Source organism: Hyperoodon ampullatus, assembly GCF_949752795.1.
Source record: "Hyperoodon ampullatus genome assembly, chromosome: X".
NCBI classification, from domain to species: domain Eukaryota; kingdom Metazoa; phylum Chordata; class Mammalia; order Artiodactyla; family Ziphiidae; genus Hyperoodon; species Hyperoodon ampullatus.
This window is the reverse complement of record NC_136913.1, coordinates 30,333,171-30,361,156: the sequence shown is the minus strand read 5'-3', so window position 1 is coordinate 30,361,156 and position 27,986 is coordinate 30,333,171. Positions and strand designations below refer to the sequence as shown.

Sequence of the window (27,986 nt, the reverse complement as noted above, 5' to 3'; positions counted from 1 at the left end):
AATAGAAGACAAAATAAATAGAGGGGGATCATGGAGGCAAAAAAAGAATTTCAAAGAAGAATATGGTCAACAACAGTGTTAAGTGTTGCTAGATGGCAAGAAAGTAAAACTCTCCATTGGCTTTAGTGACATGATTCCTTTATTAATATGTTTTTGTTAAGAAACAACATTGAGTGGATTAAGGAGTGAATAGGAGGTGGGGAACTGACAGGAAACTGGACAACTGTTGCAAAACATTTGCCTTTACAGAAGATAAGAGAATGGCCAGAGGAGAATATGGGGGTCAAGAGAGTGTTGATCTTTTAATAAAGGAATCAATAAAATATGTTTAAATTTCCATATGAAGAATTAACTTGAGAGGGAGGGGTTGAATTTACAGTGGATACATTAAAAAAATTGATAGACTCAAACGCCTGAGAAGTAAGAGAATGAAGTACAAAATGCAGGTAGAGGGATTGGCTTTAAGTAAAAGAAGAGAAACTCATTTGAAGGGAAAGGAATGAGAAGGGCACAGGCAGGTAAGATTGAATATTTGGACATAGGAAGTGGAAGGGAGAGAAATTCTAGTCTGATAATTGCACTTTTCTCTGTAAAGTAGGAAACAATGTCATCTGTTGATATGTGGAGAAAGAAGATGGATGAGAGCTTTTTTTTCATTTTGGTTGATTTTTTTCCCTTGTTGGTTTTTTATTTTAAATATAGCAGTGTGTATATGTCAATCCCAAACAAAAAAGACGGATCAGAGCTTTGAGAGCTTTGGGAAAAGTTTGAAATAGTTCCTGTGGAGAGTCAGAGCTCAAGGTGAAAAAATTAAATATGGCAGGATGCTGGGTTGAGGCTGTTGATCATTGCCTTAGTCTGGGTTTCCACAAGAGTGGATCTGGAGACAAAGATTTGGTGCAGGTAGTTTTTTTAGGAAGTAATCCCAGGAAGCAAAGTGAGGAAGTGAGATAAGAAAAAAGCAGCCATTACAGGATGATACATGAGCAGGTTAACAATGGAGGCAACTGTGCTCAATCCTGCTGGGAACCTTCTGAGACACTGTGTGTAATATCCTTCCTTCAAGGTGGTTGCACTGAAGGCAAGGGAGCTGGGATATTTATCTACCAACTCCCGGCTATCACTAGCTGAGGGTCACCCCTGAGGTATTAACATCCCAGTACTCCTGGCCTGCCCCATGCACTGGCAAGTGAATGTCCACAGGCAGAAACACACAGAGATTTTTATACTGGACTAAAGGAAGAACAAAAATGTCCTTCTTAAGACATTCTGATGGAAAACGTGCACTGGATTTGGTGGGTGGCTAAATGACCATAGTTGAAGACTGTTGATTTCGTAAATTAACATCAATGAGAAAGATTGTTAGTAGCATGCAACAGGACTCTTAAAATCAGCATTACAAGTGAAGAAATAGGACACCTAATAGTTAAACTTATGCGAAAAACAAATGTAGGAAAGATAACCACCATGTATGATAAAATAAAACACCATAAATATTTATAATCCATATGTAAATAAGGGATTGACATTTAATGATGTGGAATTTAGAATAAAAAATCTCTGAATTCAGATCTCTGTTTCTTCTATTTCCAGTTGGGTAGCCTTGGTAAATAAAAACTTTGTAAATATTTATTACTATGAATCAGGTCCTCTTTGAGGTGAAGGATATAATGGTGAACAAGATGAATTAAGTTTCGTCCATATGGTACTAACAGTCTGAGATCAATTGACTTAATTTCTCTGAGCCTCCATCTCCTCATATGAGCAGAGAGATTGGTAGTACATTACCACTGATTTTTGTAAGAAAACAAAAGGCTTTTGGAAGTGTTTTGTGTTCTGTGAAGCTCTTTATCAGTTTAATTTTAAAACAATAGCCTTCAACTAAGGTGAAAAATTCTAACAGGTTTATATGATTTAAAGCCTTGAAATTTGAGTTGATTGAGCTCATAGGCCACCTCAATGAAAGTACTCATAAAGAAGATAATTGTTTATTCTTTCCTGATTATACTAAACACCACTGATATGATCTTTTTAGGAACCAAATTTTAAGGAAAGTAAGATACTGACAAACCATGGAATATCCATTGAAGTAACTAGGAGTAGGGTAGGCTGACCATCAGATATCTTCTAGTGGATTTAAAGAGTTGATTTCAACTATTTGAGGGTTGTATTGGAAAAGGAGCTACAGCATGGTGATTACAGTACATTACTTGGTGTCTTAAATCTTGTATTTGTATTTTTGGTCTACTCCACAGATTTCCTATGAAAATTGAGTAAGTCATTGATTTTTCTGGATAATTTTCATTTGTTAGCCTGTTTGTTTTGTTTAATAAACAGTTGGATTAGATGATCTCTAAATTCCTGTTATCATAGATTCTTTACAGATGCTGATAAAATCTATAGGTTCTTTCTCAAGAAAAATGCACACACATTCAGAATTGTGCCTGAAATTTCAAGTGATTCATAGACATTCTCCACCCTTGCAACTCACCTTACTCCCTTGAAAATCTCTGCTTTAAGTAGACCTGAATCATCTCATCAGAGTTAAGTTTATTCCCAGTAGCTCCATAGATCTCTGCAATAAAAGAATGTTTGAGAATAACAGTGTGGGTGATCACATATCTATTGCAGCATAACAACCCACCTCAAAATTTAATGGTTTATTTATTTATTTGTTTGTTTGTTTATTTATTTATCATATCACAATTTTGCAATGTGGGCAGGGCTCTTTGGGCAGTTCCGTGGCTCTGAGTGGAGTCAGCTGGAGCACTCACTTGGTTGTATTCAGCTGGTGTTTGAGTTGGGTCAGAAGGTCAAAGAAGGCTTTATTCACTTGCCTGGTGCTGCATGGTCTTTCACGTGGTCTCTCCACCTGGCAAGCCTGAGCTTTTGTAAAGCACTTTAGGATCCTTCCAAGTCTTATATAACACTTGCCTTCTCAGAGTGTGTGTTCTACGAAGACAAGATCCAAGGTGCAAGCACTTATCAAGCCCATGCTTGCGTTACACGTACTAATATCCCTCCCATTTGCTATAGCAAGTCATATGACCAAACACAGCATCAATATGGTTGGAGACAACATGGAGGGCATGAGTATCCGAGGTATGGTTTAATGGGGCCACCAGAAGGAATTTTTTGTTTACTATAAGTACATTCCAAAAAGCAAGAGAGTTATCTTGGAAAGTACTAACTTTTCAATCATGCAGACATTCAAACAAAGGCTGAGGAATAACTTATAGAAGATACTGTAGAGGTCATTGCTACATTGAGATGAATAAAATGACCTCTGTGATCATGAGACTAGATCAAAGCTGACTCCAAATTTTGAGCCATCTTGACTAGGGAAATAGTAGTGCTGTTAACAGTAATAGGGGCATCAGGCAGAAGTTTCAGGTTGGGGAAAAAATGGTAAATGTTGATAGATTGCTTTTTTTTTCCATATAGAAGAAAGAGATAATCAAGAAATAATGACCCTTATTCTTCCCTGTTTTAGGTTGGATGTCGATATAACTGAACTTCACAGTTGGATTACTCGTTCAGAAGCTGTGTTGCAGAGTCCTGAATTTGCAATCTATCGGAAGGAAGGCAACTTCTCAGACCTTAAAGAAAAAGTCAATGTAGGTTGTGCATTAATTTTTATGTATTTTTCTAAGTTTTGCTGCTTGTAAACTCTATGCTCTGAACTCTTATTCTCTTAAAGTTGAAAAGATTAAAGTGCTATGATATAATGCTTTTAAATATATCTTTGAAATATATTTTACATATCAAGTAGAATCAAAGTTTAGCATAGAGAAATGTTTACAGATTCTGCTGTGACTAACGAGGAATGCTTTTTGTAAACCTTCTTTAACTTTTATATTATTTAGCTGTAAATTAACAACTTTGTAACATGAACTCATACTGATTTCCCTTCATATATTGTTCTTTCACCTGAAGGCTGATATTTTAGCAGGTTTGCAGAATAGAATGGAATAGAATAGACCCGACCCTTAGGAATACTAAAGACCCTGTTTGTGCTCTCATTATCATCAAAATGTTATACTTCAAAGTCATTAATAATTGTCATAAGTTATAACATATTTGCATTTTCTGGATATGTATGTATTACATTACCATAACTAAAAGATGCCCGGCCGTTTTCAGTATTTTTTTTATAAAAGATTGTTTGCTGGTTTTATTTCCTACTGAGACATTATAGTTTCATCCTTTGCAATAGGGATTTTTATTAATTTAATAAGAGCTGTTTCATCTTCAGGGACATTATCAAGGCTTTGATTTTTCAACTTCGACTTATAAACATCCATTTTTGGTATATAATTGGCAATAGTTTGTGAGGCAATTTCTAACCGGCAGAGTGAATATTCTGCAGTGGGCAGGCTAAAGAAACAGGTATTCTGAATGTTAAATAATTTTAGCTATAGGAAGATCACATGTGTGGATTCACTCTGCTTTATCTTTCAAGCATTTGATTTCATGAATTACAAAATCTATTAGATTTTTACAAATACAACACTACCACAGATACAAGGGAATACCTGCTGTGGGGTTGGAACTTTTGGAGAACAAAAAAATCTTCTTCTAGGAGAAAAAATTCTGTTTTTTTAGGCTGCTTGAGGGGGAGAGAGAATTTCATCAACATTTCTCAGAGTTGACTGTTTATAAATGGGAAAGTTATTTTAAATTTCTTATTGGCTTTCTATGGTATTCTGTTAGCTTAATAACAGACTATTATAAATAGTTTCAAGAAAAGGGAATTATGATTATATTGTTAATGTTTTAGTTTTAAAATTAAACTGAAGGATAACATGTAGAAAATAGCGAAATATCTTATTTCAGAGTATACTTATTCAAAGGTATATTCTTATAATTTTTGAGGGAAATTCTACAAGTAGAAAATTACTTAGAGAAGATGAACTCTAATTATGTTTCGGAGTTCATGTGACATACTCGACCACTGAAAGTATGAATCACCTTGGGTAGACATTTTATTAGCTAATTAAAAATTTTTTATCTATCTGAATAATCCACTTAACTGTTTGCCATCCTATTTCTGTGTCTTAAAATAGCTTTGATCAAGCAGGAAAATTGAATTCTAGCATTTCCAGACTATAAATTTAAAAATTTCCTGTTATCATATGGTTACCTAGAAACAATTTGCATTTAATCAATAGTGTCAGCAATGAGAGACTGAAAGTGCTAAAAAAATGTACAATACTGTATGAGTGGTTTTCTGATGCTTCGTTGAGTCACCTTTATCAACTTTTACTCTCATATTCTGAAATAAAAACATCATTCTTAATTGCCTACTAAAATAGGACATGAAATGATTTACCTAGACATTTCCTTCAGGCTAAATATAATGTATATGTATTTAAAAAATCCTTGAGAGAAATACATAGTCATGATGATGGATATGCAGTTTAGGCATACATTAATTTTCTTGCTTCTTCACCTGTCAGTTTATGTAGGTTATTTTGAACACATGGGAGGCCTATCTCATGAGCTTGAGTGGTATTAATTCATTTTTAGGCATTCATTAAAAATGGCTAAATAATACCTCCTCTTTTTTTTTCTTTCACTTGAAATAATAAATGAATGAAGGAATCAAGCACTTTCAGCCAATTAAAATATCCTAGGACATTATCACTTCAGATTTATATACTTTTAAATCTAACAAAAATTTTCCTTCTCTATTAACACTGTGTTTTATCCATACAGTTAACATAATACACTTTTTTAGAAGTTGAGTTCTAGGGGACATATCTACTCAAAGTGTGGTCCCTGGACAACCAGTATTGGCATCATCTGTGAGCTTCTTAGAACTGTAGGATTGATTTCAGGCTTGATAAATCAGAATTTGCATTTAAACAAGATCCACAGGTGATTCCTATGTACATAAATGTTGGAGAACCAATACACAATGGGAGACTTTACCAGACTCCTAGGTGTTCTTCACTCATTCTGTTAATGTCGCCATAGTTCAGAATTTCCAGCTGACTTAACAGGTATAGCTACTCAACTTTTTGAACTGAGCACATGGTAATGTAAGTTAGTAATTAAACCAACAAAACAAGCTCTTCTTACCCCAAGGTGATTTTATACCTCTACAATGTTCTCCTGAAAAGCTTTCCTACTAGCCATTAAGGTCAACAGGCCTTGGGCTCTTCCTGGGACTTACACTTGCTTACACCCATACCAAATCAACTTTTCACCAAGTTCTGTGGGAAATCTTCAAGCCAATTAATTCTACGTTTCCCTATCTCTATTATCTGTGTTTGCCACCGGGAATATAGGAACCTCTATTCACCTGTCCTTTCTTGTATCTTCGTCTCTATGCTCTTCTGTACTCTTTCCTCTGTCTCACTTTCTCTTCTTTGTGCTTTCTCACACTCATTCACTGTGCACTCGGAAACCCTTCTTCCAAAACAGACTTTCTCTCCTTTATGCCCGTTTTGTTCATATATGGAATTTATTGGGTTGGCCAAAAAAGTTCGTTCGGCTTTTTCTGTAAGATGGGGAAAAAGTCCAAACAAACTTTTTGGCCAACCCAATACTTTTACCCTTAAGATCACCACGAAGATTAATGACTCACTCCTCCACTCCTTTAGAATTGCTAGTTTACTCACTTCTCAGGGTCACTTCCAAAGGTACCACCCTTAATGTAAAACTACCTCTTCCCTTGTGTTTCATGCCAAGTGGCCATCTGTCATTCACCAATTTATTCTATTATTTTCTCTTTGAAGACTTTGGCATCAGGTTCACAATCTCCTCCACCCAAGTTATGCCTTTATCCTTAAAAATCTCAGCCCATGTGGGCTATCTTGCTGTCTCCAAAAGCTTCCATTTCCCTCATCTCCTCAATTCACCTACCCACTTGCATTAACAATACTGTAGATGTTTCGCTGCCAGACATTACTCCATTTCGGAAAAACCGCACTTAAACAGACTCATCAGTAATTCTTCCTAAGCTTTCCATACTTCCCTAGTAAATTTTCTCAACTTTTCTTAACTATTATTTCAAGTTTTTATGGGTCTCTTAAACTTTTCCCCACCATTTACAGTAGGTGACTTTCCCTCTTATTTTAGTTAAAATAATCTCTCTTAAATTATGTGTATTTGTGCTCACGGTCTCTTTATTTCCCTCTGCCTTGGTGGAAGAGACTGTGTTTTGGCTCATTAGGGCTAATCTCGGGGGGTGTGTATTCAATATCTTCATTCTCTTTGTCCTCAGGAACCTGCTTCCATTCAGCCACACATCCATTTCTTCAGTGTCTCCGTATTTTCTGGGTCTTTATCATCAGCCTTTAAACAGGCTGTTTTTCCATCTTTCCATCCTATCCTATAAATACATATGTGAATATTTTTGTGCCTTATTTTCTCAACTTCTCTGCAGGACTAGACCCTATTAACCTCTTAGTCCTTCATGAAATTATTTCCTCCTTTGGATTATGGAATACCACTCTCTATTGTTTACCTTTTTAACGTTTTTGCCCTTTTGTTCCATCTTGTTTTTCCTTTAATATTGAAATTCTGTACAGTTCTTCCCTTGTTTTCCTCTCTAGATTATCCTCATTACTTCCCATTCAAATAGCATCTATTTTCTAATGACTCCCAAATGTGTATCTTTAGCTCCTGTCTCTCCCTTAAAGCCCAGTCCAATATATCTAATTGCCTAATAGACAAATTTAATTGAATGTTTGCCTGCAAACTTAAACTTCAGTCTCTCTCCAGCCCTCCTTTATTCTTTCTTTTTACTTCTCTTCTTCCAACAACCTCATCCAGAAACCTAAAAGCTAACTGGGTCATCTAGATTTTTTTCCTACCATTCACAAGTCTACCCTTTGACAAGTCATTTAATCTCATTCCCTTAACAGCTCTTGAAACTGTCCAATTCTCTCTATTCCCATCACCACAACCCTGACTAAAGCTAATATCATGGCTGACTTTGGTTTAAGATGACAGTCCCTAGCTGGTCTTCACTGCTGCTAATGTTGTATTACTTTAGAAGTTTTCACATCACTTCTGCCAGAGTGAACTTACTAAAACATAAGCAGTATCCTGTTATGCCTCTGTTTATATTCATTTGAGAAAGAAAAGAACAGCCAGAGACTCAGGAGCTGGCTTGGCACTACAGTTAGGCCTTGGAGGTGCTAGATGCTGTACTAATGCTTGCAGCTAGTCTGTAATGTTCTCATGTTGAATATGACAAACAACTCAGAATGCTCACCTCAGACAAGGCCACTCCACAATCATGATGGATCACGAGAAAAACGTGACCATTGTGTAATTATGTCTCAATACAGTAAAAAATACTGACATTGTCCAAACCACCCAAAATGACCAAATATCCCTCCTCTTCACTAATATGACAGATTATGCACCTTTACTAATCATGGCTTTAGCCTCTCTACATTCTTTCTGCCATCTAGATAAGAAGATTTAAGATATCCAATCATAGAATCACCTCCACTTCCTTACAGCGTCTAATTAAAGGCAAAGCCTTGCTTCCTTGACCACCCACATCACCTTACACAGCCCAAACCCTATAAACTATTTGTAACATCCTCTTAGAGACATACCCCCATAGTTCCCTGTTACATGCCATGTCTCTTGTTGCAACTAGTAAATCAACTTAACTTTGTTCATCTACAGGCAGGTTCCTGGTGCCCTTTGACTGAAAGGTATTGACAAAGTCACTGTCTTCATGTTGCCCTTATGCAGACTACCATGACCTAATTCCTTTCTACTTATCCAAACTGATTTCTTGCCATTGTTACATTGATTATATTGTTGGTTTCTAGAAACTAGGGACTGGAACTTAATCTGTTTGGGTTTTGTTTGTTCGTTCGCTTTTGGTTTGGCTTAGTTTGGTTTTGGTATGCAGTGTGTAACATAGCGCCTGGTATTTAATCCACTTAATGTTTGATTATGTGAATAAGTGATTTTTTTTTCAGTTCTGCAGGCATGTTTTAAGTCAGGCTCTGCTACCAATATGTAGGATATAACAACTTCTGAATAAACATTTGAGTGAATAAATTACTTTTTCTGTCAAAGGGTAAAACTTCATTATAGAATCTTAAGTGAATAGAAAATTAATTGCTTCTATAGTCAGCATAGGACTCTGGGGGATGTGGAACTTACTTTCATATTAATTAGAAAAGATGTCATGAAAAGAAGAGGCCTTTAAGAGATGCCGGTAAAGAAGGAGGACAAGAGGTCATGAGTGTTTTTAATCAGCTTATTAAAGAACTAGTAAACTTCTCTTTCCTGTATACTTTGCTTAAAACTTATGTTAATTATGTTTCTTTTTTTTAATAATACAACTAAATTGCCTTTTTTGATCAGTTATCTTATTTTTTGAATTATAATTTACATTCAATATTATATTAATTTCATGTGCCCAGCATAGTGATTTGAATTGCCTTTTATTTTGCACTTGAAGTTATACACTTTACAATTCATAACTTCCTGATGATCTCTCAGAATTTTCATGAGCCCATTATATATTTGAAAATGTACAATGCATTGCTCATGCAATGGTTCACTCATGCCTTTACTTGAAGTTATGTGTACTAGATACTTTAGAATCTGAGTAGTAGCTTCTAAACATATGATCATATATGGAATACATACTGAGTAAAGTATTTTTCTCTGTTGAGAAAAAATAATTTCAAAACTGTGTTCTGTTATAAAATATATACTTTTACAATTAAAAATATTATATCCATATTATACATATGTATTCATACACATACATATATGATAAACAGAGATACATAAGGAAATAGGCACACATACAGAAAAGCTGGATGAGTTTCTAGAGGAAGAAAGATTATAGAAAGATCTTAATGTCAAGGGCAGATATGTTTTCATGAACAAGGTGATTTGAAAGAGGTTGTTTTAGTTATCAGTACTTAATGCTTTAAGAAGCATTGTACCTGGCAGGAAAAATATTTGGAGCTTTTCATGAAATAAGTTTCTGTAAAGTAGTGAGGGCTAAAATCTGGCTATAGATATTTGGACTAACATTGAAGATGAAATGCATGGAAGAAAATGGGTGTCATCGTTGAAGAACATTCAGATGATATTCGTGGCCTTGAAAACAAGGGAGAAGCTTATATATATATATATATATATATATATATATACACACATATATATACATGTATATATACATATATATATGTGTATATATATACATATATATATATATGTATATATATCAATAAATAGGGTTGGAACCATGGAAGAGGAGGAAAGACTGAAGATGTTGAAACATTTGAAAAACATCTGAGAAAAAAGTAATCCCCAAGTTTCTGAGACCAGCAAAGTGTTGTTCCACTTATTCCCTAGTGGATAACAAAACATCCCCACATGTCAGCATAGCCAAAGATTTTGCACAGTCTGGAAATACAGGAACAACTTAATTAGGGTACTTGAAAATACTATAACTCTCTACTTGAAAAATGGGAATACTTGTTTATTTGCTACTGAGTCCAAAGAATGCTGATTAGTACCATAGTCAAGAGACATTCCCTTCTCTTTTGTTCAGTATCAAGTCTACATTTTACAATCTCCAGTATTAATTTGGATTGTGATAATGCGGCTTTAGTTTCTTCCTTATGAGATCAGTGTCTCTGTTGCCTTGGTATTTCATTCCATTTCTGTTAAATTCAACATCTTCTAGCCTTATGATTTTATGTTGCTTTTTATGAAGTCCATGATATCTCAGTGAAGATGCCGGAACTGTTTCCTGAACTTTTGTTTGGTAGTCCGCTGTTCAGAGTTTATACTCCCTCTAATTTTTTTCAATATGATATTTTTCTTTATTCTGTAATAAATGTTACAAGTACCATGTTGGGTTTTTTTCCCCTTTGTTTTCTCTTCCTCAGCCAAGGCAGGATTCTATTAAGTTTTGACTTAATGAACTTTACATGGTACTACTCATTTTCTATTTGGGTCATTGTTTATTCCTGTTATCAGGACTGCATAACAATCCTGTTGGAGAGTGAGTTGTTCCCAACTCTCAGTCTCATCTGGAGTTTCCAGGAGACTTTCATTGAATCCAACTTTACTTTCCTCAGCTTGTAGCACCTAAACTCATGGGCTGTTTTGGTGACCACTGTATGTATAACTATCAGGATTGTTACACATGTACACCTTCACAGAGCTTTTGAACTGTGGGTGGAGTGGGAGAGACTGTAATATTGTATATGGAGGCATGATGCTATGATAGACCTCACTTTATTATGGAACCACCTTTTTTTTTTTTTTTTTTTTTTTTTTTTTGTGGTACGCGTTGTGGAGCACAGGCTCCGGACGCGCAGGCTCAGCGGCCATGGCTCACGGGTCCAGCCGCTCCGCAGCATGTGGGATCCTCTTGGACCGGGGCACGAACCCGCGTCCCCTGCATCGGCAGGCGGACTCTCAACCACTGCGCCACCAGGGAAGCCCACCTCACTTTATTATGCATCTACTATGTACCAGGCACTATTCTAGGCACTGCAGATAGCATGAAGAAGGAAATGCAAAAGGATAGGTGACCTTATACAGTTTATATTCCTGTGGGCAAGATGGAAATTAAGCAGATTAATATGTAAAACATATAGAATGTTAGTGATAAATGCCAAAGATGAAAATGAAGGGGGAATGAGAGCTAAGGTGTGTGTGTGTGTGTGTGCGTGCGTGCGTGCGTGTGTGTGTGTGTAGATAGAGTGGCAGTACAAGGTCTCACTGAGAAAGTGCCATTTAAGTAAAGATCTAATGAGAAGTTTACAAATACCCAAGGTAGAACCATTTAAGGCAGAGAGAAGAATAAATGCATAGCCCGAGGAGGTAGGAGTGTGCCTAGAGTGTCAGAGAAAAACAAAGAGTGTGTCTGGGGCTGAAATATCAAGGTGTTTAGTAGCAGAAGAGGTCAGAGAGGCTAAGGAGATTAAGGTCAGGTGAAGCCATGGTTAGGCTTTGAGCTTTTACTCAGAGTGAGAAGGGAAACTTTTGGAGAGTTGAGCTGGCTTTCTCTGTCAGCTGTGTTGAGAATGTGTCATTAGGGAGCAAAGACAGGAACAGGGATACCATTTAGTAGGCTATTTTGAAACATCTAGACTCATGAGAGATGATGGGGGTCTTTTGACTAGTGTGGTAGTAGTGAGCACAGTTATAACATTGCTTTCTGGATGTCTTTGAGGTAAGAACCCATAGGATTTTCTGATGGATTGTCTGTGGGGTTTGAGATAAAGAGTCAAGAAGGATTCGAAGTTGTTGGCCTGAACAAATGGAAATATAGATCGAGGCCTAGGACACACTATATTTAGAGGTCGGGGAGATGAGGAGGAACCAGCATGGGAGACTGAGTAAAGGCAGTCTTTGAGGTCAGAGGAAGTATGTGTTTGTAGTCTAGGAAGCCAAATCAATATTCCCAAGAAGAGGGATCCTCTGAATCAAATTATGGTGATAAATAAGCTGAGGACTGAGAATCAGCCATTGATACTTTCTGAGTGTCAAACAGCAGGTAAGCAGTGGGGACAGAATTCGAACCACCTGAGAACAGAGTGACTCCAAAACTTTTCATTACCTTCTTTCCTGTCTCCTTGCTACCCTAAATTTTCTCATTTGTAATCAACTGTCTGTAGGTGTGTCTGAAATGAAATTTTCCGGGCTCTTCACTGTCTTGTTCATACTCCTCAAGGCACATTTATGTCAGTTTTTCTCTTAATTTTCCGGTATTCCTCTTTAAAATGTTGTTGCTTATCAGAACCCAGGTATCATCTAAACATTGACAAATATGTGGAGGCTACTAACTGCTTCTTTCTCAGACCTGTATCTCTATTTATGCAGCAGTTACTCAGTTTGCAAGTAGTATACATCGGCAATGGGGTACAGTAATTGAGCTGTACACAGTTGCCAATGAGCCTATAGACTGTTATGTCCATACCAAGTGACCAGGCGTTCCTTCTGATACCTTGGTGCTCATGCTGCATTAATGGGTAAATATTTTGTATACCATCCCTGACTACATCCAAACTATCAGGTTACTTTTACTGTGAGTTGGAATAAGATATGTTCAAATCTGTTTGATACATCTTCATTGAAATACCCCTAGAAGCAGCAGAGTATGTTTGAAAGAGAGCTTAACTTGTAACTAGATCATCAGGTTTCTAATATTGGTCTAAAACTTTCTACTTCTATGATTCTTTTTTTGGCCACGCCATGTGGCTTGCGGGATCTTAGTTCCCCGACCAGGACCAGGGATTGAACGCATGCCTCCTGCAATGGAAGTGCAGTATCTTAACCACTGGACCACCAGGAAATTGCCTCTACTTCTATGATCTTGGATATATGACTTAATCTTATTTGTGCTCAATTTTCTCTTGTGTAAAATAGGATAAAATAATGCTGATTCTATCTCACAGAATTATTATGAAATACATATGAAATCATGTAATACACAGTAATTTGGTACACAGTGTAAGGCATTCCATTTTTATCATGGTTATGTCAGTGTTTTCAAATCTTTCACAAACCTCTCTGTGCCTCGCTTTCCTCCTCTGTCAAATTGGGAGAATAATAGTACCTACTCCAGAGATTACTGTTTTGTTGTGGTGATGATGGTGGTTATTGTTGTTATATAAATTAGAATAATTGAAATAATGTGGCTAACCAAACAAGGTATTTAAACTCAAATATTACCCCTGAGATATTCAACTATGTTTGTCTCTCTGTTAGTAATACTAATTGATTATTCCATTAGATGCTTAGAATAAAGAGATTATGATCATGACATTAAGGAGGCCATTAATCATTTCTTTTCATCATTTATAAAGACAAGATGGTGTTCTGATTCTACTCTTCATATAATTTCATGTAAAAAAACAAACAAACAAAACAAAACTCAATGTAGATAAAATAGAAGCCACTCTGTTAGAAAAGGATAATTCTAAAACTGTTTAACTCAAAGAACACCAGTTTGTTCTCATTGTTCTTGTTGTTGTTTTGTTGTAGTACAAGTATTTTTCTTATTTTCTTTTTTTTTGAGCTGATGTGGTTAAAATTTGAGATGCCCCACGTCCCGCTGTAGCTCTTGGTAGTTGTAAATATTTGAATATTATATATTTACTTAGAATGTGCTTATTTTTCTCTTCTAAATGCTCAGAGTCCTTTGCAAATAGCATTTACCTTTTAATGGAGAACAAATTTAAAGTATTGGGAAACGTGTGCCAATTAGATGCTAAGGACAGAGAATTTAGAAGACCAAAGTTGAGAATTAAGAATATGTGAATTTTGGAGCTTCATTTAGGTTCTTACCTTTAACAGTATATTGTGTGTGGCTACTTTATTTTCATGGACTTTTCAGTTCAAGTAGCAAGCTAGAACTTTCCATGGTTCTGTACACTCTTGTGTAAACAATTCAGTAATGTCTTTGCGAAGCTGACTTTCAAGATAACCCAGAAATTTCACCTGCTAATTGATACGGCATCCTGGGAGCATATAATCCCCAAGCACCATAGTCTGTGTACTTAGAAATTTTCAAGTAGAATCCAAGATAGTAAAATGTTTCTATTACCTTTGGAGTTTTGCTGCTGATGAGATGAAACTGAGTTCTCATTTGCTGCCCTTGATGGCATAATTTAAAATGTATATATTCCAGCTAGTCTATAAATACTTTTTTTAAAAAGGCTGTCCTTTTATAGTGTTTTATTTCATTTATTGTGCTAAATTTTAATTTGTTTTCTTGTATATTACAGTTTTTCCTGATTGGATGTATTCTATTGTCTATAGGCTCTTTTAGCATTTTGCACTCTTTGACCTTAAATCCAGTAATTCTAGTTCATCAACTCTTTTTAAAATAAATTTAAAGAGCTCTGTATTCACTTGTGACTACTTCTTTAAATTGGAGAATCTTTTTAAATATTTAAAAATATATGGATTATTTTATGAGCATTCCCAGCATTTGGTGTGCTCGGGGAATAGTCCAGTCAAGATGATTACTTACTTCTCTGACAGTGTTTTTGATGTTGCCATATTGTATATATCTATATTTATGTCTACATATCTTATCTGTCTTTAACTATTTGCTTTCAGAGGGAAGACACTAGATCTGCACTGTGCAGTTACAATTGACACTTGACACATTGTAGCTTTTAAAACTTAAATTAGATTAAATTAAATTAAAAATTAATATCCCCAGTCATACTTGCCATGTTTCGAGCACTCAGTACCCATGCGTGGCTAGTGGGATGTATTGGACAGTGCAGATACAGAATATGTCCATCCTTGCAGAAAGTTCTACTGAACAGTGCTCCACAGAGTGTGCATGTATCAATTATATGCCTCCCACCTGTACTCCAATATTAAACTTTGGAATATTTGTTTAAATGCCTATAGATCTAAAAGTTTTAAAAAAACAGTCTGATGTAGAATAACCTCCTGCCACAAACTCAAGTGAAATCTTTGTATAATGCCACTATTAAATCGCAAAAATATTGTCTCACTATATGTTAAATACATTATAGCTTGCTTTTTCTGCAGGTTGTTAGGTTCAGGACATATAACATATTGTTATAGCCACAGGTTTTAATGACTATAGTAATATAGTTCTACTACATCATGGCTTAAAATTGTTGCCTCTGTAGAGACATTATTAGCTAAACTCAGCAGTATCAAATGCTACATTTTGTTAAGTAATTGTGTTTTTGTTGTTCAAAAGTTAACTCTGGTTAGGAGAAATGAACAAAGGAATTTAGAAAGCTTTATGAAACTTAATCTGATTTTCCTTGAAATGGGAGTACTTTGACAATCCTAGAGAGAGAAATTAACCTGCAGTCTTGTACTTAGATAAATATGGGGTTTTTTTTGGTAAATTATTTATGCTAGTATACTTTTTTCCTATTGTATATACTTACTGGATTTTCTGTTTGATTTTTAATAAAGACTATATATTTATTAGGAGCATTATCAGTGTTGTATTTTTAAAAGATAAATTCCATTTTAATTATCTGACACTTTATCATTTCATTGTTATGATTTGCCTTTGTTGGTTCTTTTTGTGGGGCAGTCTTAACTTATAATGCCTCAGAAATTATTATGTAAAAAAAGTTAAGAGTAGACATCTTATTACAAAAAAACAACAATTCAGTATGAAAATGTCTTGTGATTCATTGCCATTTTGATGCTTCTAGTGCCAAGAACTTGAGAAAAAATCTTTAGATTCACATGATAAGCTGACAGAGTGAAATATCTTAAGGCTTGAAAGGGCAAGTGGAAGTTATAATTACTGTATAGTTTCACAATCCTTTTATTGAATACTCACCTTTGCTATCATGCTGCAGGCCATAGAGCGAGAAAAAGCCGAGAAGTTCAGAAAACTGCAAGATGCCAGCAGATCAGCTCAGGCCCTGGTGGAACAGCTGCTGAATGGTAATTACACAGAGTTGATTTAGATAATCTTCTTAGGGATTTGAGAAACACGTAGGTTCATGTTTATCAGTGGAATTATATCAGACAAGCCCTTCCTGAATGAAAATTTAAAGTGAGTTTGTGAGCTTTTATTATTCTTTCTTAATGCTAAGCAAATTATTAGAGGAAATTCAGCTTTGAGTCCAATGGAAGAAAACGGCTTGTGGTAGAATATTCTATCAATCTGCTGCCGAGAAATCAGTTTTAGTGCAAATCCTGCTAGCATTTGTCCAAATGATTTAAGAAAACAAGATTTGCAGAAATAATTGGAAATGTAAGCAATCATATAATATATGTAAAGTGATTATAATCTGATTTAAAATAATTTTGCAATATATTTTTTCCATACCTGTTTGCTAATAATTTATTTATTTTCTATGTTGCTTTTCATTTTTTAACATGTTTAAAAGAAAATGTCTCCTCAGGGTAACTTTTTTTTTTTTTCTTCACCTACTTCTGAGTGAGGTAAAAGTACAAAGCTAGCAAAACATATTTTTAAATAATGAATTAAAATTAATTTTCGCTAACACTTGGTACCTTAAAAGCTGTCTGAACAAAATGTTATTGACATCAATTGTAAACATACTTCTTTTCAATTGTCATTGTTATACTATTATATTCATTTCTATAAGTATAAGTAGGTGTAAGTAATTTATGAAAATCAGGGGTAATGCTATTTCTAAACAAGGTTTATTTTATTTTTCAAAGGATATGTTTACAAGAATATCATAAGCAAATGTAACAAATGTTTTTGTTATGCATGTCAGCTTTTTCCAGTACCTGCCTGCATTCTGGGGCATAAATTCTGTGTATGAATTATTTTTTGCCTTAATTGCCATGTTGGCATTAAAAAATTCAATGATCTTCCTAGGAAATCAATTCATTTTCTTCTTCTAATGAGCCCCATGACTGTATTTGGTTAAAAATAAAAACAAGCGAATATGACAACTGAGGATTGGGTTAACAAGTTAATGAATATATAGAAGATGCAAAATACAAAAAGCAGGTTGTTTTTTATTTTTATTTTTATTTATTTATTTATTTTTTGCGGTATACGGGCCTCTCACTGTTGTGGCCTTTCCCGTAGCGGAGCACAGGCTCCGGACGCGCAGGCTCAGCGGCCATGGCTCACAGGCCCAGCCGCTCCACGGCATGTGGTCTCTTCCCGGACCGGGGCACGAACCCACATCCCCTGCATCGGCAGGCGGACTCTCAACCACTGCACCACCAGGGAAGCCCCAAGGTTGTTTTTTAGATGCATGTTTGCTGGGTGGTTTAACTGATGAGTTTGACAACAGCATATTCATGTTAAATAAAATTATATGATCTAAAAAATTATCCTTAAACTATTATATAATTTCCCCGTAGGAACTGCATTATCACTTTTTCATTTTTATAAAGTGATGTAAAATCTATACTTTTAAATAATCTCTACTTTTAAATGGTCTCATTTCATCATCAAATATCAAGTATACCTTAACTCAGATTATCTGATAGTAGCATACACTGAATTATTCCAAAAGAAGTTAAAATTTAGAAATGAAGGTAATGATTTTTTGTGATGAAATTACATACCGGGTTAAAATGATCATATGATTAGTGATAACATAATTTTCTAGATTATTGCCCTTATAGCTTTAAATTTTGGAAGCCTGAAGAAAAATCAGGACATATACTAGGTATCTAATAAATATAAATTGACTGATTAAATTCTGTTTAGCAAAGCAAAATTAAGGCAGTAATTGAGATAATGACATTGGTAATTTTGGTCAGAAGATAATAATACTTCTGAAGGAAAATTCTAATTTCTGTAGAAAGCAAAGCACAGTAAGGGGTAGGGGTGCAATTTGAGACATTCCTCATTGGTTGACTATATTGATCAAATTTTACGCTTCTCATTTGTTATGCTAATAAAGATTTGGTCTAAGTGATATGTGATTAGGTTCAAAATTGGGCTATAACTAGAGCATAGATACTTCTGCTCTGCTCCATTTAATCAAACAATTTACATAATTACTAAAAAGTAGACTCCAAGATTCAAACTTATATTTTGTTCCTTTTTGTTTTGTTTTTCACAGAAGAAATTGCATAGTATTTATTTTATGTGATTGTTTGAGCAAATTGTGAGTTAAGCCAGATGCACAATATGTGCCTGGAGTACCTCTCCAGGTATATTTCAGAGGCCCCCCCGCCAACCCTATATTACAATTGCTCCACCAACATAGAGCCAAAAGCTAGAGTTTACTGATGTGGTTCCTGAAGTTGAAAGACAAATTGAGGTTTCTCTAAACCAGATTTCCCAACAGTTATCTCAGTAAAGCTCTTAAATTTACAAGTTCAGAATTTCCTTTCTCAAGTGTGGCTATGGAGTTGTAATAAAACTCATAACCATATAAAACATACACATTATTGTTCTTTTGTTTATAGAAAGGAAAATGCCAGCTGAATCATGGTACTTCATTTATGACCTCATGTAAATGTCTATTCATTTAACCACATATCTTATCCTTAAAAATTAAGATAAAGGCAGATCATTCTTGTACAATGTTATAATGTTATGCAAGTAATACAAATATATATACATTCTATGTGTGTTTCCCCATGATAACAACTTTTAACATATATTCATAGTTTAAAAGTATGTATGGAGATTAGCATAAATATAGCTATTATATTTTAAAGAAAGCATTTCATGAACTATGTTTTATATATATGTATACACACACACAAACACACACACAGGAAACTGAATTTTCTACTTAGAATAATTTGCCATAAGATTAGAGCATGTTTTAAAGTATCTAGAATGATTTTGGAACTCTTAATTTTTCCTTCAGAATGAAACTCTAAGACATGCAAAAAAATTCCTCACTGCTTATATTTTACATCAGTTTTGACTACAAATGGTATATCAAACATATTTTCAAATCACTTTTGGCCATTTTTAAATAGCTACTGAAAGCATAATTTTTTAGCACCATTTAAGAAAGGCAAAAAACAAAATCTGTTAGTCCTGAAGGCATTTCTTGAATGAATTTAAGAAAGGTGCTGAGAAACAGGGAGTGGAGTAGGGTCTTAAAATGGTTAAAAATGCAGAGATTAACCATGTTGCCAATGTAGAAGAAATGGCTTTCATTCGATGTTGCAAGGTTGTGTTAAAAATCAATTGCATGTCCTGAAAACACTGTTTCTCGTAGCACATTGAGTTTTGCACAGTTACATAGAAGTTATGATCTATTAGAAGATAATTTTTGTTTTGGCTGCATTTTATCAAATGGAAAGTGTTATATGAAGAATATTAAAATACAGTTAATATTAAATATACTGTAAGTTTTAGTATCAGCTATGTTGTGAATTTTTCAGTAGAATGATTTATATTTGAATAATATGCAGGGATATTCAGTAAGAGATTCTTATTAATTCGTTTGGAACCTTTTTTAAATCAAAAAAGAGATTGCATACATTATTTGCATACATTAAAGCTATACATGAACATTTTCCTTATAGGTGTTCCAGTTCTTTTAGAAGAATGTAAAGGATCTTCATGATCATAATAGACTAAATTGGGAGGCTACAGTGCTACTAATAGAGAGTGTTATCTAAAAAATGTATTTTGGGGACTTTGACATGGAATTTTGGTATAATTTTGACTGATTTATCTAATATTAACTAATATTTAGTAACTAATATTATTTTACTAATATTAATTTGTTGCTCCTATATCAAAATCAATTGATTGGTTAAGTATGGGGAATAGTGTGATAAAGTGTTGGATGGTGAAGAGGTCCTCCTCTTACTGGAGAAATTTTTCACAGATAGAATCTTTATGAAGCTTACTGTCAATATATAAGATTAGTTTCACAGCCTTAGTCTCAACAAATTATTCACATCCTAGAACTTTAATGAGAGTAAATGGGAGACTAGATAGGGTACCTAGTGATCTACTTATGTTTCTGGTAGCCGTGTTATACTGAGAAGGAGAATTTCCAAAATTTTATTTATTTAGATTTTTAAAATACACAATATAACCTTCTTTAAGATTTATTTTTATACTTAAACACAAAATGACCTAAAATAATTAAAATTTTAGAGAATTTTAGCAACTAAATACGGTAAAGAATCTTGCTACTATATCAGTAGTATTGATTATTAATTAATCTGGATTCCTAAGATTTTATTTTACTTTTTTAACTGATCTGCATACTTTAGAGCAAAAGATTTTCATCTTTTGAGTGAGATTATGGGACTTTAGGACAATCTAGAACATTTTTATACCTAAAAATGTGCTTACTTGTTTTTATCTATTTACAATTAGACTTCATTTTAAATTCTTTTTGTAAAATAATGTTCTTGATTCAAATATATCATCTCCTTATCAGTCAGATATAACAAAAAAACCCTGGTTTTGATAAATTGTTTTCCTTTATTAATATTGAAATTACCAAAAGTGTTATATCAAAACATTAATTTGATGGGTCCAAGATGGCAGACAAGTTGACTTTTTCCATTAGACCTTGAGCCTCAGTATATGCTCACATCAGCAGGCTAAATAACACACTCACAGGTGCCATGACAGTTCCAAAACCATAAGGATCAAAAAATTGGGTGGTGGCCCAATTCCTGGAAATCCCCGCCCCTTCCTAAAATAGCTGGAATACTCCTCCCACTCATTAGCCTATGAAATTACCCACTCCTATAAAAACTGACAACCCCATACCCTGGTGCATTTCTCACCATCTGAGATGGCCCACACTCTGTCTGTGGAGTATGTTTCTTCTAAGTCCACTCTCACCTTCTGAGATGGCCCACACTTTGTCTGTGGAGGGTGTTTCTCTCTAAATAAGTCCACTTCTTACCTATCACAAACAAACAAACAAACATTCATTTGAAAACATATAAGCATAGCTCAATTTCCCCTTTCTTAAGCTATAAAATGCTTTCACCACAATTTCCAGAGGAGATGCTATAATTATCTAATAGGGTTCGTGATGTTTTCTACATTAAATTGTGCTTCACTTTGAATTTCTAACTGTAGTTTTCTGTGTGTTAATTAAGAGCCTGAAGACAATCAGATTAAGGAAATGTTTAAATAATAGTAGTAATTATTAGTATATCAGACTAAAAGAACATTTCAAAACCATCATCCGATGAGTGTTACAGTGTTTAAGGTGATACCTAATAGTAAGTCTGCTAAGGATCGTAATTAAATAGCACAGACTGATAACACAGACAAGGTCTCCTTTTATCTATAATATTAAGTATGGAACTGTAACTTAGTATTTTGGTTTAAAGTTCATTAAGTACTTTACATGAATGATGTTATTTGAATTTCGACAGAACTTTGTCAGATGGGTAAGGGCAGGGATTGGGGTCAGTTTGGCTCATCTCAGAGGCAAACCTCTCATTATCTTTTCACATAATTGTGAAGGATTTTCAGTGGCAGTAACTATTCTAATTGTGTATTTTAATGGGAAGAGATTTTGTAGCTGCTCTGTACATCATTGGGGCATGGAAATGGTACTATTTGTAGCGGTTCATCCTCTCCACCATGAATGAGTAGCTTTCCATGGTTGTACCCATTTCCTCTTCTCTTACTTTTTCCTGAGTGCTGGGCAGTTTGATTTATGTTTCCTGTTTTTCCACGTGACACTTGAGATAATGGTCTACACAGAGTTCACACTCAATAAATGTTGTTAATTGACAGACACATTTTTCTTCGTTTAATCTCCAAAGGAAGAGACTCTGTGCCCGGTGTGTGTGTATGTGTGTGTGAAGGGAGGAAATTAAAGTGATCACTGTTGTTGTGGAATATTAGTCACAAAAACAAATAGACATTTCTCCAAAGAAGATATACAGATTGCCAACAAATACATGAAAGAATGCTCAATATCATTAATCATCAGAGAAATGCAAATCAAAACTACAATGAGATATCATCTCACACCGGTCAGAATGGCCATCATCAAAAAATCTACAAACAATAAATGCTGGAGAGGGTGTGGAGAAAAGGGAATCCTCTTGCACTGTTGGTGGGAATGTAAATTGATACAGCCACTATGGAGAAACGGTATGGAGGTTCCTTAAAAAACTAAAAATAGAACTACCATACGATCCAGCCATCCCATTACTGGGCATATACCCTGAGAAAATCATAATTCAAAAATAGTCATGTACCAAAATGTTCATTGCAGCTCTATTTACAATAGCCAGGACATGGAAGCAACCTAAGTGCCCATCAACAGATGAATGGATAAAGAAGATGTGGCACATATATACAATGGAATATTACTCAGCCATAAAAAGAAACGAAATTGAGTTATTTGTAGTGAGGTGGATGGACCTAGAGTCTGTCATACAGAGTGAAGTAAGTCAGAAAGAGAAAAACAAATACTGTACGCTAACACATATATATGGAATCTAAAAAAAAAAAAAGTCATGAAGAACCTAGGGGCAAGACGGGAATAAAGATGCAGACCTACTAGAGAATGGACTTGAGGATACGGGGAGGGGGAAGGGTAAGCTGGGACAAAGTGAGAGAGTGGCATGGACATATATACACTACCAAACGTAAAATAGCTAGTGGGAAGCAGCCGCATAGCACAGGGAGATCAGCTCGGTGGTTTGTGACCACCTAGAGGGGTGGGATAGGGAGGGTGGGAGGGAGGGAGATGCAAGAAGGAAGAGATGTGGGGACATATTTATATGTATAACTGATTTACTTTGTTATAAAGCAGAAACTAACACACCGTTGTAAAGCAAATATACCCTAATAAAGATGTTAAAAAAAAAAACAAATATGAGTAGGGATCTGACTTTTTGCTCTTATAATTCAATACTGTTTAGAAAGAGAAAAAATGAAAAAAGTTACATACATAAATTTATGTATTCTTATTAGGGATATGAATTTTATGTCAACCTCTTAATTTTTAAAAGCTATTATTTTTAAAATAAGATGACGTGGCAGTTGTATAAAAGTTAGTGTCACCACAAAACCTCTAGAATTAGCCTATAATACTCAGACCTCATTTTCATGGACTCTAATTAAATTTCTGTCACATTTTAGGCTGTTATATTGAATGCCAAATGTATTTGCAATGACCCTCATTTAATATGCAACAAAAATAGGAACTATTTATTAGCAACTTTATTTTAAGTTTTCATTCCAAATATTCTTCTAATTCAAGAGCTCTGAAAACACAGGTTTTTGCATTATTCTACCCTGACTTTATGGCTAATGCTGAATATACTTGATGAGGAATACTTCACTTTAAGTGGCAGTTTTGAAGTACTTCCATGGAAGGTGGTGCACAATTAAAATTATTCTAACAGTCTGTTATGCACTGTACACAAGTAATAAAATTAATGGATGCACTTCAAGTAATGATCCATTTCCTCTGGGTGCAATATATTTATTCATAGACTATTTCAGGGGTTGTTTAGAATATGAGATGTGAATGGATTATGATCCATTATCCCTGAGATTCTAATGTGCTGCTACAAAATGGTTTCCATAAGTATTGTTCATAATGTGTGGTGAGTTAGTGTTTGTATTCTTAAGTAGCTAACAAAAAATTAGAAAAACAGATGCTCAAATGATTGATACTTAAAACTTTGCAGATATTTATACTTACAAACTGTCATGAAACTTAAAATTTTCAGTTAAGAAGCATAATTCTATGAAATACACATAAAACAATTACATATAATAATAAAATTATTCATAGTATTTGCTGGGGAAACACTTAGTACCTTTATTCTGCAAAAGTTTTAAGGGACTTTCTCATAATCTCATTACTAGTACTGGATAATAGATGGCCAGTTAATTGATGAAGTTGAAGTAATGGCATTTCTGGTTTGAGAGACACACATTAAGTAATGTGACATGTGACAGTGCTGTTGATCCCTCCCCCAAGTATTTTAAAGCAGACTTGAAGCAAGAGAGACTGCATGCGTCTTGTGTTTGGCTTTTCGTGTCTGTGGCTATTGCTCCCCTAATGTTTGTATTCGTATGAAGTAAGATATCGATTTGGTGTTGGGTGAGTTCACAAGTAAAGTGTATTTATTTCATACCTACTCTAAGCTGAGAATTCTATCAGATACTGCCAGTGGAGAGATTTTTCTTAGGGGGGTTTATAGTTTAGAAAGACAGGTTATACTCTAGTTGAGCAGGAAGCATATTCATATATGAATTAATACAGTATTTCCATACAAATCATTAATAAATAAAATGTCTGATTTTCTGCAGTCAAAATCATATCTTCACCAGTGACATCTAGAAATTTCTGTTTTTAACTTTTAGCGTGGCTATCCTGTGTAACTTTAATTTCAAATGATTACAGATTTATGACCAATTATTCCAAGATTCCCTAATAAACTCTTATGGATTCATCACTGATTGATATAATTTCTCTTAAAAGTATATAAATATACTTTCTATATCCCATATTAGTGCCATATTATATAAAATTACTATCTTTAAAAAATATTTATTATTTTTCATAAATGACCCTTTTCAGTAATTAAAAAGACTCCCCCTCTCCCTAATTTACCATTTGACAGATCTGGTTTCTTTTCCTTGTTTCCTACATGTTCTTTTTCATTTCTTTATATTAACATTGACTGATATTTATTGGTTGCCTAGTATATGTCATGCTTGGTGTAACAATTCACACATGTTAACTCAGAACCCTGATAGGTGTCCAATGAGGTCAATTGTATTTTTTTAACTTTGTATTTCATATTGGAGTATAGTTGATTAACAATGTTGTGTTAGTTTCAGGTGTACAGCAAAGTGATTCAGTTATACATATACATGTATCTACTCTTTTTCAAATTCTTTTCCCATTTAGGTTATTACAGAATATTGAGCAGAGTTCCCTGTGCTATACAGTAGGTCCTTGTTGGTTATCTATTTTAAATATAGCAGTGTGTACGTGTCAATTCTCAATCCATGGATGAGAAAAATGAGGCCCAGTGTGATTACCTAACTGAACCCAGTTAACTCATTTAGTAAAGCAGTGGTGGGGGGCAGGGACCAAATTTGAACTCAGGTCTGCCTAATACCAGAGCTTTTGCTGTGAACTTTTATACCCTTTTGCCTGCTTTTACCATTTATCCTAATAAGGAGATCCTTCTTTTACCTATTATTATATTTTAATTCCCTTTATTTGGTTATAAAAATCAATATGCTCTTAAGTGGAGAGTATATAGATTTCATAGTGGATTTGTACTAAATTCACTTTTCTCATTTATATTAATTCCTTTTGCAGCAATGTTTAGCATCTAGACATTTTTTGGGCACGACATATTGAACTGATAGTTTTGGGTGATGATCAAGGAGTCATTAAATTCTAGCTCTGGATTTTAATAGGTACCGTAGAACTTATTGATACTTCATTATAGTTTGATTTGTATTTTGCTGATTAAATTAGCATGCATTATTCTTATTAAAATTAATTTATGATTTTAGTTTTCCAGTTGCTAAGGGGTTTTCATATGGTTGACCTCAGGGATGGTGAGATAATTTTCTCTGTATTCCCTTATCATTTGGACAGATGCTAAATAAATTCAATCCAGTATCGTTCCATCAGTACTTTTAATTTACTTTAGCATCTCTTGTTTGTCTGTCATGGACTTGGACTACCAAGGACTGACTTCCTTCTTCTAAGTGCCTATTCACACTTAATATATGCTGAAAATATTTCTCCTAAACATCTGGTCATTTAGATCCATGGCACATTTTTGAATCATTTTCTAACATAATTTACAGTTTCTACCCTGTGTACTTTTAAATTGTTCCCTTTCATTTTCCAGCAATAATATCAGCATTTTATTGTAGTATTTTTTCTCAAACTGAATGCCTATATGACCGGAGATTTGGATTCTTCCCTTATATTTTGTAACAAACATGATCATTTTACAACTATAGTTTCTTAGTGGCATCCCTCAGAACATATTTTAGTATAATTCTTGGTCACTGCTCAAAACCAAATTATCCCAAACAGAATATCCCACAACACATCCAGATGTCTCAATAAAACCAGTCACTTCCTTAGCTGTTAGGGAGGGTATTAGAGGAATATTTAGCTCCTGCAAACCACGGGCTGCCTTATATAGCTGTATATATAGAAATATACATATATTATCTTTTTACTCTTTAGTTTTTCAATTAATTTTTTTTTTTTTTTTTTGTGGTACGCGGAGCCTCTCTCTGTTGTGACCTCTCCCGTTGCAGAGCACAGGCTCCGGACGCGCAGGCTCAGCGGCCATGGGTCATGGGCCCAGCCGCTCCGTGGCATGTGGGATCTTCCCGGACGGGGGCACGAACCCGTATCCCCTGCATTGGCAGGTGGACTCTCAACCACTGCGCCACCAGGGAAGCCCTTCAATTAATTTTTTTCAAAAATATATCAGGCAAAGAAGGAGGAAAAGATCGTTGCCAACGATATTTGCGAAGTTTGTTTTCTCCAGTGTCATCCTGGCTAGTGTCAAACTCTGAAATGAGCGAAGTTAGAGTTGTGTTTCAAATGGATTGAGAGACGTGGTTTGGCAGCATGACATAATTACAAGAAAATGAAAATTAGGTGTCTGAGCAGAGGAAAGTAAAGGAGAATAAAATAATATGGTTGTTGACTTCAAATCCATGTCTTTTATTCTTTAAAAAGAGTGAAGTGGGAGGCATGTATGAGTTAGCAGAACCACAGGCCTCACATTTGCTGGAGATGGTCTTCACTTTTTAATAACGTAATAACTTACTTGTCAGTTAACTAAATCACATTACCAGAAAGTTGTGTAAAATGGACATTCATAAAAGAAGATTCTCCTAGACAACTTGGTCTTCACTAAATCATTTTACCCCTAAAATACTTTAACCTAGAGGAAGAATCTTACAGTGAACTTATGATCCCTTTTGAGATCTGCGAGTATATGTAGGAATAGGAAACATTTGAATATTCAGTGTTCCAGAAATATTATAAAATTAGTGCTATCATAGCTATGTTTTAACATGCATATCATATTTAATATATATCTTTATATAGTGTAATTTATTAAAGAAGTTACTATGTAAACAAATTGTGTGTGTGTGTGTGTGTGTGTAAGAACATTACATATTATGAACTTTAGAGAGTTAATGTGATATTGCTGTACTTGCATTGGATTGGCATTAGTCATATATCACATTTTGACAAAATTTAAATAAGATGGTATATGTTAAAAGACATAGCATATTCCCTAAAATGTACTAGATTTTCCAGAAGGCTTAAGTTGATAATGATATGCTTATGTTTCCATTTTGCCCTCGATAGACTTTTTCTGCTTTAATATTTCTATAGATGATTTTAAAACTTTCAGATCAACTTCCACATTTGTAAATGATATGTAAATAATTTGAAAACCTTTTTTCTAATTAGAAAGATTATTTTTCCTAGTGCTTGTTTACTTTGTTTGGATTTATGGGCAGTCCACTTATTTCTGGCTTTCTGTAGCATAAACAGAGAATTATTGATTTTTTATATATACTCACTTTTTTC

The 27,986-nt window shown here is 34.5% G+C and overlaps 1 protein-coding gene across 3 annotated transcripts in view; it reads left to right on the top strand.

Moving 5' to 3' along the window:
* The window catches only part of DMD (dystrophin), a gene marked incomplete at both ends in the record, with an annotated part of 2,093,893 nt that overhangs the window by 704,805 nt on the left and 1,361,102 nt on the right, over window positions 1-27,986 (top strand). For all 3 annotated transcript variants that reach the window (XM_079728248.1, XM_079728247.1, XM_079728246.1), the window contains 2 exons: window positions 3,494-3,617; window positions 16,329-16,416. In XM_079728248.1, the coding sequence (XP_079584374.1) occupies window positions 3,494-3,617; window positions 16,329-16,416 (212 nt within the window). The remainder of the gene's footprint in view (window positions 1-3,493; window positions 3,618-16,328; window positions 16,417-27,986) is intronic.